Source organism: Mixophyes fleayi, chromosome 7 (genome assembly GCF_038048845.1).
Source record: "Mixophyes fleayi isolate aMixFle1 chromosome 7, aMixFle1.hap1, whole genome shotgun sequence".
NCBI lineage: Eukaryota > Metazoa > Chordata > Amphibia > Anura > Limnodynastidae > Mixophyes > Mixophyes fleayi.
The window spans coordinates 78,298,547-78,310,675 of NC_134408.1; the positions used below are offsets into that span (position 1 = coordinate 78,298,547).

At 44.9% G+C, this 12,129-nt stretch overlaps 1 protein-coding gene across 2 annotated transcripts in view; it reads left to right on the top strand.

The window, feature by feature from the left end:
* WDR75 (WD repeat domain 75) overlaps positions 1 to 12,129 on the top strand; it is a 123,333-nt gene that overhangs the window by 87,953 nt on the left and 23,251 nt on the right. For both annotated transcript variants that reach the window (XM_075180016.1, XM_075180017.1), the window contains 2 exons: positions 3,633 to 3,727; positions 4,793 to 4,888. In XM_075180016.1, the coding sequence (XP_075036117.1) occupies positions 3,633 to 3,727; positions 4,793 to 4,888 (191 nt within the window). The remainder of the gene's footprint in view (positions 1 to 3,632; positions 3,728 to 4,792; positions 4,889 to 12,129) is intronic.

Below are 12,129 nucleotides of genomic sequence, written 5' to 3' on the forward strand. Positions count from 1 at the left end.
TTTTCACATGTTAACCTGTTTTCTCTATCGGTTCTCAATCTAATGACCCTCAGGTGGATTTGTCCATAGCCTAGTCGGGTCTCCTTATAACTTAGGAGTTGTACAGGTGATTCACAGGTCCTATTTCCTCGTGGGGGTTCAAGAGTTTCTAGGAGGGGGCGCATCCCAGGTAGTCTGGTAGTCCGCCGTATGTCTCGCAAAGCAGTGTTCTACTGTTTTAGGGGACTTGTGTTGTCGTCCCTCTTTTCCCGTTTCCAGAGCGGCCTCCTCTCGTAGTTCGGCTCTTTTTGTTTTCATCATCTGGTTTGACTCTGTGGTGTCGGATGGCTAACCTTTTCGGCTAGAGAATCCTTGCAGGGAGATGGTTGCTACCTTTTAATTCAGCCGTAGAGATTCTTCCTCAGCTGTTTTCTTTGGGCTAGAAACTATATTCGATTGGTGTAAATTCCTAGAATTTCACACGTCCCACTCAGGAATCTTTAAAAGTTTTCTTTACCAACTGGCTTCTATTAGGTCTACGACCTTCTTCTTTCAGCGTGCAGCTTCCGTGGCTCTCTGTCTAGCTCAGCGGAAGGTTGTTTTGCTTAAGCGGTTTCTTTATGATCAGCCCACCTTTGGTTGGTTGTAAATTTCCAGGGAGTCTAGTTCTCGTCATCAGGGGGTTTGCTTTGGCCTCCAGTGACTCTCTGAATTAGTTAAGCTGTTGGCTCATGGTATGAGTGCTTCCTGGTATATATATCGGGCTTACGTTGTTAGCTCTCTATATGAGTGCTCCCTCAGATATCGCTGAGTTAGTTAAGCCGTTTAGCTCATGTAATGAGTGCCCCCTTGTTTATCTCTGATTGATTTAAGCACTGTATCAGTGCTCCCTTAGATATCGCTGAGTGGCTTAAGCTGTTGTATCAGTGTATATGGTGATCCTTTGGATATCATTGCGTGGATTGAGTTGTTAGCTCAATGCAGGATGCTCCCTTGAATGTCACATCTCGTAGGGGATCTGGGGCGAGAGGGTGTATGGCTCTTCCTCATTTTCTTTACTAGAAACTTAGTGGCGCGTTGTACAAGACATTATTGGTTATGTCAATTAGTGCCTGCATTCCACTGACACAGGGATTGCAGCTTATCATTCTTGTGCCTCGTCTTTTTGTGTAACGTTTCTCCGACGGGAGATAGTTTGTGCTTTTGTACGCACAGTTCCTGTGCAGGAATTTAATGTCCTTTTAGTCTCTTTAGCGCTAAAGAGCGTAGGAGGCGGGGCAGGATCCAAGTGGTCTTTTGCCATTGCATCACGACCAACATTCTGTCTGTACCCCTCTGCAGGTTCCAGTGACTTTTACAGTGCACTTTCCAGGAGGGTTGCTGCTTTTTGTACGTCACAACAGCGTCATTCAATGGCGCAGTTGTAGAGAGGGGCAGCGTCTGTTTCTGCTGCATATTGTTTTCTTTGTTGCATGCCTTTGCATTCACAAATGCAGGGTTTTGAACACAAAACATTGCGCACAGCCGTTCCAGAGCATTCCCGCCCTTGGACACAGCTTTGGTAGCTCCCCAATGCAACGCAGTGTCCCCCAGTGGTAGGATAGAGAAAAGAGGAATTTTACTCACCGTAAAATCAATTTCTCTTACTACACTGGGGGACACTGCGCGCCCTCCCTTGCTCTGAAAGTAGTGCTGTTTTTGGTGTTGCTTTCTAAATTGCTTCTTCTCTCTTCCTGGCTTGGTTATACAAAACTGAAGTCAGCTACAGAGGAGGGGCATAGTGGGGGAGGAGTCAGGGAAACAAACAAGTTTATAAGTGCCTAACTCCAGTCCCACCTACTATACCCCAATGTAACGCAGTGTCCCCCAGTGTAGTAAGAGAAATTGATTTTACGGTGAGTAAAAATCCTCTTTTTTTTCCTCATACTGTCTGATGGTAAGAATGTTCTCCAGACTGGTGGGTCCATTTCTTGTTTGGCTGTATTTTTTTGTACTCATGTTTTGCTGTGCTTTGGTAGTAGTTATCGTATGACTGCATGGATCATCATAAGTGTAGTAGTAGGCTTTTATTTCAGTAGAAGTGAACATATTTGCCCAGGTCAATTATTTACAAGTGTGGGGACCCTTGCTTCATTCATGCAAGCAGGACTGTTGCCTTGCTTGCTTTGTTGCTTGACCACTTGCAGCCTAAATTTGTAATGCAGTGTATGATGGGTAACATAAGGACTACTCAGTGTCCAAGAAATAAATGGTTTAGTCGTTCTCCATTGCTATTCTTTATATCTTCATTGTCCTTATGACTTGATACCTTGCTGTTTTGCTACAACATTAAGGAATTTCTATTTTGTTCCCCTTTTCTGGATTGTTAGTTCATGTGGAAGTACCCGAGGGACATCTAGTACAGTGTCAGCAATTTAGTAACTGCTTAAGCACCTTATCAGTCTAGATGTCATATTGGTAATTGGTTCTCTGTGTCATTGTGCATTTATTACAGGGCTTTCTTTATTTAGTGTAATTTACTACACTTTCTCTGTGGCTGTTTTAATTTGTGCATCAGCTGTTTCTTCCGGTGGTAGTCACTATTAGGAATGTTGAAATCCTGACACTACTTACCCTGGCACGATTACAGCGAAGACCTCATCGCCGACTGAGATGAAACACAGCTTCAAACAGAGACTTTAGTAAATTGCAGCACCTGAAGATACCGGCAGCGTTCGATGATGTCAGATTGAAGGGACACACTCTCATATGACCTCTTAAGGAAACGCCGCTTGTACAAAGTTGTTTAATAAGCCATGTACATTGTATAGGCAGAGCTTCCTTTAAATTACTACCTTAAGAGGTCGTATGAAAGTGTGTCCCTTCAATCTGACGTCATCGAGCACTTCCGGGATCTTTAGCTGCCGCAATTTAGTAAAGTCTCCGTTTAAAGCTGTGTTTCCACTCAGTCGGCGATGAGGCCTTTGCTGTAATCGTGCTGGGGTAAGTAGTGTCGGGATTTCAACTTTTGTTGTATAGTACCCACCCGTTTCATCAGTCTGTTATTATTTTGTGGCAGTCTTAATTTCCTAAGCACGCAGGTTGGTGGTGTTTAACTTGTCTATTTCTTCTAATAGACGTGCAGTCCTTTTATCCAGAAGTTGGAACATGTAGGAGCTCTTTCAATTGATGGCTTCCCTTTAAGACCTATTTAATTTTCAGGTTTTTTTTTTGTTTCATTCATTTATATTGCTTCATTTTTTTTTTCTCCTTTATGTAAAGAGATGTGACCTAAACCAATGGGAGTATGTTTATTTATTTGTTTTGCATTTGAAATAAAAGTATAATTAGATTATGGGAGGTATTCAATATGCCGCAATGTCTCGAACAGTCTGGAGACGCATAACCTCTGGGGGTTTTTCTTTGGCAAATCTCAGCTCGTTTTTCCCTCTTATCTTATAGAGATGCGAGGAGATTCTGTACTGTATTGGTCAGCACTGTGCACAGCCGGACATCACTGCTTTGTCCATTTGGGTCTTAATAAAATCACTACATCTAACAAGTCTAAATCTTACACAATTTGAAATGTTTTGTGTTTTCTAAAATAAGAATGCTGTCATCCTACAAATGTAATGATGGTGTCAAATCATTTTTATTCTTTATATTTTCTGTAGGAGCCTATGTTTTGGAAAAATGAGTTCCTCCAAATATTTTCTTGCTTCAACTGACAGTGGATTTATAAGTTGTTGGGATCTACTCACTTGTGCCTGTAAGTGTTTATTTTTGTTGTACATTATGTGTAACAGCCTACCTTCATTATATTTATTCATTACACAACATGGGTTGAAACCCTTTGGAAAAGGCCCGTTTTAATGACTAGGCAAAATGACATTTCTTTTGGCTGTCAGGACTTTGGATGCAACTTTTTATAGTTGTACCAAAAAATAAAAGGCCCTAAAAGAACTTGTATCTCAGGCACTGGGTATCCTAGGAAGAAACTAATGTGGTGATTTGAGTCAAACGTAACAAAAAAAAAATATATAGACCCGGGGCTGCATTTCCCTTTTGTTCTGTTTGTTATGTTTAGTATGAAGACAGTGTCTCTAGGTCAACCTTGCCAGTGTTCTCACCAGTACCTATGTGCTCCACTTGGCTGTTTTTCCTTGCCACCCGGCTCTTGGAGCCCAACAGCCGATTGGAGTACCTGTGAAATAGGTAAAATTTATTTTTTACTGCATACTCCATTGTTAATAGCTACTCTAGCGCAGCAGCCATAGGATGGCATTTAAACGTTCTGTGGTTGTATTTGTTTAATGCTCTTCCCCTGCCTATAAAATGGACCAGGCTGCCAATTATTTCTTATACATAATCCTCTGTTTAAGTCCTTCTCCTATTTTGCTACATTTTTAATCTGTGGTAGGAGTATGTATCTATGTGGAATCATTAAAAAAAATAGGCCATGTAATGTAGGCTATGTAAATATATGTGAGCATCAGCAACTAGGGGTAAGACTTATTCCTCTTTAAGCCTGGTTGTAATGGCATGTATCTGATCTTGACCACCTAATATTTGAATGTGGTTTGCACCAAATTGTGCAAATTCAACTCTGCATTGGAATATGTAATTACATCCACTTGGATGTCATAATAAAGAAAAACAAATGTAACAAAAACGCACACGGTAATCTCTTAAATACACCCTTTTAATAGCCACATATGTAGACCAAGTCTCTGATGCAGAATAAAATTAGTTTTATGTTTGTGAAAGTGTATTTTAAGTGTATATATTTTTTTTAGCTCAGATTATAACACTTTCCAAATTTATACTTTTTCAGTGGTGTGGAGTGCACAACTTGATGCTGTTGTTATGCAGCCAGACCCCCTCTCTGAAAATATTGCTGCTTTCTCATTTGTCTCTGGAAAATCAAACTGTAAGTATGCAAATGGAAATGCAAAGTGGCTTTCTTATGGAACATTATAAAGAGTTCTGCACAGTACATCATACAACTTTTTATTTGTCATGTGGAGAGAATCGCATGCATAGTAAGCACAGGCCAGTCTCAAAGTTCTCCCATCAACCTGACAGAATACATGCAGCCATATTGTTATCAAAGCAAATACGTAAGAGAATGCAGTTCATCAATTCACTTAGTGACTTCATAATGGCATATGAGACAATTTACCAGTCATCCAATTTGGGAACACTGCTACCATGGGGAATATAAAGATGTTGAACTCCACTATACCCCCTCGCTGCAATTAACTCCAGTTTTTGGGTGTGTGTTTTTTTTTGTGGTTTTTTTTTTTTTTTTTTTTTTATATATAGAGTACCTCACTGGAGTAGGTGCTTCTTTGGCTGATCATGGCAGCCATCTTTTTATAGGCTTTTTATTTAATTTTTTGCAAACTGCCATTGGTATCCATAGAGCCTTTATGGCTGCATCATGCCAGGAGTGGGGTGAAGAGGTGCCTTTCTGATCCTCCTACCGTCACCCCTTTTACCGTGGGCTCACCTCAGAGGGGGAAGCAGCCACTGCAGGTAGTGATTGAAACACACTTGTGCTGCACTCCTACTTCGGGCACCTAGTGCTGTACCATGCATAGTGTCAGCAGGTAAGTGAGCTCCCCTTTCCAAACTGGAGAGGGGGGGCTAAGAAAGTTGCTCTTACCACCCCTCAGCTTTGCAACTCCTATTAACTCTCTCAATTCCCTCTCCCACAGGAGAGGAATAGTTTGAAGGGCGACCTTATGTCTGGTTGCTGGGAACTTTACCTGTCTGCGGGCTCACTCTCCTTTGTATTTCCTGTGTGTGAGCTTCAACTGCCCCTTTCTATTTTTCCTTTTACAGCCCCATACCAGAGCCTGCACTTAGACAGCTGCTGCATGGTCTCCAGTCCGAAAGGCTTGACTGCTGGAATCTTCTGTCTTGCATGCTGTCTGATCTGTTGGGTCTGATGAAGAAAATAATGCCAGACAGACTGGTGGAGTGCTGCCACTGTATTATTAGACTTGTGCTGGAAATTGCTTTCTAGTCTGTCAAAACTGTACGCTTTATGCTAAGCGCGCCAAGTTGAAGGCCTTTTACTGGACACACCTGCCGGTGGTGCTAGGCTAATCTCCCTTGGCTTATCCACATCATGAGGAGGTGAGCACGTGTCCCTTCCCTACCACATCTGCCACGGATATAATCGTGAAATGATGCTCCTCTACTGAGGGTACTTGAGCAGGTGTGTCCTGATGCTGTAGTGATCCCTTTCAGATGAGCCAGAGCTCGTGTAATTTTCCGCCTCATAGAAAAAATGCTGTATTTCTCTCTCCTGCCACTGGGGGACACTGCAAGACATTGGGCTATAGTAGTGGGTGTGGGAGTTCAGGCACTAAAACTTTATGGTTTTTTACTCCCCTCCTCTGCTATGCCTCTCCTCTCCTGTAGATACCTCAGTTTTTTTTTTTTAGTGCCTTAGGAGTTAGGCGAGTTTGGTATAGGCTCCTGCCTATACCTAGTTTAGTGATTAGATTTTCACGTTTTTATTTAAAAAAAATTCTCAGAGGTGCCTCGCGGGGATCGATCCTAAGTCCCAGAGAGGGTGAATAGTCCTGGGCTTCCTTCATCCTGATCCCCGCGCAAGTGGCTGATGCCCGGGTCTTCCTTGCACCTGTCTTGCCGGCAGTTCCTTCCCTAGAAACTAGCTGTTAGATGTCAGTTATGCCATTAGGGCTTTAGGTGCCCACGGAGGTAGTCCTCTTTTAGCGGGCCACGGAGATATGTCGCGCGGGGGAGATCTAGGTTCCATATCTCTCCGCCGACAGACTAGCCAGCAAGCCCCCTCCTCCATACCCCCACCTCCCCTAACAATGAGCAGCGGGGGTCCATTAGCGCTCCGCTCTATTATAGAGAGCGGCGCTGCATGAGGAGGGCAGAAAACACACGTGAGCCTGGGCACTGTAACATAGCGTGTTGTGGAGCAGTTACCGACAGCCATAGTTTAGATGTGCTGTTCGGTAACTTAGAGAGGAGCAGACATATTTTTATGAGGGGCGGACCTGGAGGAGGACCTTCGTTTCCCGCACTTCTCAGGATCCTGCACAGCGGAGTCGCCATTTTCACATCATATCGAGCAGCTGCATGTCGCTTCTCTCCTCTCATTTACCTCTTCTGTGATTGGTATCGTTAATTCTGTGTCTGTTTTGTGTACAAAAACATTTTAAACATTCATAGTGGATTGTTCTGCCTAGCAGGATAGGTTAACTTTACTTTGGGGCAGATTTGTACCCGGGTATATAGATCTGGCTACAAATCGTGTATTGCTGTATTTTGACATTAACTGTTTAGACAATAATTATTTATTTGTCTAGTTCTTATCAGTTCATACTGTATTTTGGCCAATTATGTCTAACAAAGGGACCTCTGATAGGGGATCCTCTGGAGAATTTGCAATGTATTTTACTTGTACCAAATGTAAAGTAAAACTTCCTGTAGGACAGCATGACAAAGGTTCCCTTTGTGCTGCTTGTGAGGCCGGATCTCAGGAGTGTCCCGCCCCAGCACAAACACCAATAGCCATGAAAGAGCCGCCTTGGATTAAGTCCTTTGCCTCTGCCATGGAAAAATTTACTGCGGTGATGTTACAGGCTGCAGAGGTACATCAGAATCCTGTTGCAAACACTCGGGTATCTCTCACTGCAGAGCAGCGCTCCACACATGTAGAAGCTGGGGGGTGGGGGGTGACCAGGTGGAATGTGCAGGCACATCCTCACAGAGTTCTTTAACTCAGAGTGATGATCGCCTACTTGCGGTCTCCCACAGAGCTAAAAGGGTTTTAGATGTAAACCAGGGTCGTAGCCCAGGCTCAGATATCCCATCAGATGAGGATGGGGATTTAGAATTGGGTACTCAGGAGGAAGACTCACTGAGTGTTATGTCCACCTCGATAGGTAATATTGAGAGTCTGGTGTTAGGTATTAGGCATACCTTAGGTTTATCTGACCCTGCACCATCGGCTCCCTCAGGTTTCTCCATTTTCAAAAGGACAGTCTCAGGTTATGTCTTTTCCACCGTCTTCAGAGATGGTGCAGATAGTGACGGACGCTTGGTTAAATCCAGGAAAACCGTTCGTTATGCCGGGTAGATTTAAGAATCTTTACCCTCTTTCTGCAGAGGATTCGATTAAATGGTAGGCGTCTCCTAAGGTGGATAGACCGATCGTCAGGTTGTCCTCTTCCTCTGCCATACCTACCCAGGAGAGAGAGTATCCGAGACCCTACAGACAAAAAGTGTGACGATGGTCTCCGGTCTGCATATATTGCTTCCGGCAGCTTGTTTAGACCCACTATGGCAATTGCATGGGCAAATAAAGCGGTACAGATGTGGGCGGAGCAGTTGGTTTCGGCCATTCAGAGTAATGCTCTGCTGCCAGATCTCCTTGTTCTCGCTGAACACATTCAGGAGACGGCGAATTATGTAGGACAGGCATCCATGGATGCAGTAGCAGTCAATGCCAAGATTGGCGGCCTTATTATTGTGTCACGACGTTCCCTATGGTTACGTTCGTGGACGACGGATGCCGAGTCAAAAAGGTCCTTGGAAATCCTGCCTTTTGATAGTCACTATGTTTGGGGTGGAGCTTGAGAAAGTGATTGACGTAGCCACAGGGGGTAAGAGTAATGTTCTTCCCATTGGACCTCGTCAAGCTCGTTTTCACTCCTTTCGCTCCTTCCTTTGTTCACCGGTGCCCGCTTGTCCCCTCAGACGTCAGGCCCTGCTGGATGCAGTGTCGAAGCTTCAGGGAGTGGGAGTGGTGGTTCCGGTGCAGGAAAGAGGTCAGGGGTTCTACTCCAATCTCTTCTTGGTTCAGAAACCGGACGGAACTTTTCGCCCTATACTGAACCTCAGGTCTTTTAAACAAGCAGGTGGTAGTCCAGAGGTTCAAAATGGAGTCTCTACGGACGGTCATTGCAGGGATGGAAGAGGGAGAGTTTTTAGCTTCCATCGATATAAAAGATGCGTTTCTGCATGTTCCCATTTGGGAACAACATCATCGTCTTGTGAGGTTTGCGGTGGGATTCGACCATTTTCAAATCAGGGCCCTCCCTTTCGGTCTGGTTTCCGCTCTTCGAGTTTTCACCAAAATTATGGCTGTCATGGCGAGTGTCCTGAAACGAAGGGGAGTCATGATAGTCCCATATCTAGACGACCTTCTCTTAAAGGCAAAGTCTGCAGAGATCTTAGCTCACCAGGTTCAGACCACAATGGAATTCTTGGAGGACCATGGGTGGATTCTGAATGTGCCAAAATCATCTCTCATTCCAGCTCAGCGCATTTGCTTTCTGGGGTTGGTGTTCGACACAGTGGCACAAAGGGTGTTCCTACCTCAGGACAAAATCAGTCCTCAGGTGTCCATGCTCACCTGCATGAAGCTTCTTGGGACCATGGTGTCTGTTTACGAAGCGGTTCCGTTTGCCCAATTCCATTCCCGCTCTCTTCAACTGGAGATTCTTCGGAAGTGGTCGGGGTCACGGGAACATTTGGACAGGCAGATCATCCGCCTGTCACGATTAACTCGGCTGTCATTGACGTGGTGGTTGTCCATGAGCAATCTGAGCAAAGGTCAGACCCTCCAATCGGGCCCCTGGACCTTAGTTACCACGGACGCAAGTCTTTCGGGCTGGGGAGGAGTCACGGGACCCTTAAGATTTCAGGGACTCTGGTCTCCCCAGGAATCTGCTCTTCCCATAAACGTATTGGAGCTGAGGGCGGTTCACAGGACTTTGACAAAGGCGCAGGGGTTTCTGAAAGGAAAACACCTTCAAATACAGTCAGACAATGCCACGGCCTTGGCTTACTTGAATCATCAAGGAGGAACTCGCAGCAGGGCAGCCATGCAGGAGGCGGCCAAGATTCTAATCTGGGCAGAACATTACGTACCCCAGATTTCGGCTGTATATATCCTGGGAGTAGACAACTGGGAAGCAGATTTCCTCAGCAGGCAGAAGGTTCACCCGGGCGAAGTGGTCTCTGTGCACGGAGGTCTTCGCCCTTCTAGTTCAGAGATGGGGTCTACCAGAAATAGACCTCATGGGTTCCAGGCTGAATCATCAGGTTCCTCGGTATTGCGCAAAGTCCCGGGACTCTCTAGCACACGCGGCAGACGCCATGGCGATTCCGGTGCACTTCAGTCTGGTGTATCTGTTTCTACCGTTTCCGATTCTGTCAAGGGTTCTGAAGAAGCTGAAAAGAGATTGCGTTCCCGTGGTTTTAGTAGCTCCACATTGGCCACGCAGGGCATGGTTCTCAGACATCCTAGGAATGTCAGCAGATCAGCCGTTTCGTCTGCCCATGCGCCCAGACCTGCTCGTTCAGGGCCCTCTTCTCCACCACGATTTAGATCGTCTGGCTTTGACGGCATTGTTGCTGAATCCTTAGTTTTCAAGGCTAAGGGTTTTTCGTCACAGGTTATTGCCACCATGATCAGGGCTAGGAAGTCATCTTTTTCGGCTATTTATCACAGGGTCTGGAAGACTTATATACTCTGGTGTGAATCCAAGGATTTCCACACTTCCAGTTTTAGTCTGTCTAGACTGTTGGTGTTCTTGCAGGCAGGCGTGGATAAGGGACTCAGGCTGGGTTCCCTTAAAGTTCATGTGTCAGCGCTATCAATTTATTTTCAACAAAGCTGGCGCCTATAAGTGAGGTCCAGACTTTTTTACAAGGGGTTCTTCATATTCAGCCCCCATTTTCTCATCCCATAGAACCCTGGGATTTAAATTTAGTGTTGAGGGCACTTTGCCTTCCACCATTTGAACCCCTTCATACCGCAGAATTGCACCATCTTACTTGGAAGACTGCATTTCTTCTAGCTATATCCTCGGCTAGGAGAGTGTCAGAGCTGGCAGCGCTCTGTTGTAACTCTCCATTTTTGGTATTTCATGAGGATAGAGTGGGGTTAGGTACTAAACCCTCCTTTATCCCTAAGGTAGTGTCTAGGTTCCAACTCAACCAGGAGTTTGTGGTCCCGGCATTTCGGCCGGAATTGTCGTCTTCTTCTGACTGTCGATTACGATTTACACTTGCTGGACGTGGTTAGGGCTCTCCGGTGCTATGTTGACCGCACAGCCTCAGTTCGCAAAATGAAAGATCTGTTTGTCTTATACAACGTAAAGAAGCGTGGCTGGCCAGCGTCAAAACAACTATTGCTCGGTGGATCACTTCCACTATTAGTCTGGCTTATGTCCAAGCATCTCGGCCAGTTCCTCATGCACTAAGGGTTCACTCGACTAGGGCTGTTGGTGCGTCTTGGGCGGCTCACCATGGTGCTTTAACTGAACAACTGTGCAATGCGGCCACTTGGACATCTGTTCATACTTTTGTAAAGTTTTACAGATTGCAGGCACGGCATGGTGCCTCGACAGCAAATGTCGGGCAGCCATCTGGTCTTCTGTTCACATGTATACTTTGTTTTACAGGTTCAGTGTGTTTGCATTTGGGGATGCAAGTTTTGGGAGAAAGGTGCTTTGCGCTGTTTCTTCTTAGCGTTCCCACCCGTAACTGCAGCTTTTTATGTCCCCAGTGTCCCCCAATAGGATTTTTGAAAAAGTAATTTTATACTTGCGTAAAATCCGTTTCTTCTAGTCTATTGTGGGACTCCGGGTGCCCACCCTTAATGCTCTGGGCTCTTTGTTTTCACATGCCTTTTTTTTTTTCAAAAGAAGTTAATGTTTTAACTTTTCTCTTTTTTTTTTTTCTTCTTTTTTTTTCCTGTATTATCTTCTTTACTGTGGGGCTTGGTTAAACATAAACTGGATCCTAGCAGGAATGTAAGGAGCTAGGGCTATCTAACAGCTTTCTTAAAGTTCCATATGCCTACCGCACTACCACTATACCCTAATGTCGCCGGCGTCCACCAATAGGAAAAACGGATTTTAAGTATAAAATTTCTATTTTTGTCACGATAGTAAACAATAATTTAAACACCTAAGCACTCACCAACCTTCAACCGTTGCTCATTGGCACCCCAGTGCTCAATAATCCCGGATCGTTCTTTACCAATCCAAGTTGGCCAGGACATTATAATTTGGCTACGTTTCCCTCGACTTGTTGATCCTGGCCTCCTGGCCAAAGCTCTCTATCCAATTGGTAGGACCTGAAACAGTCTCCCTGCTCCAGAAGGCTCAC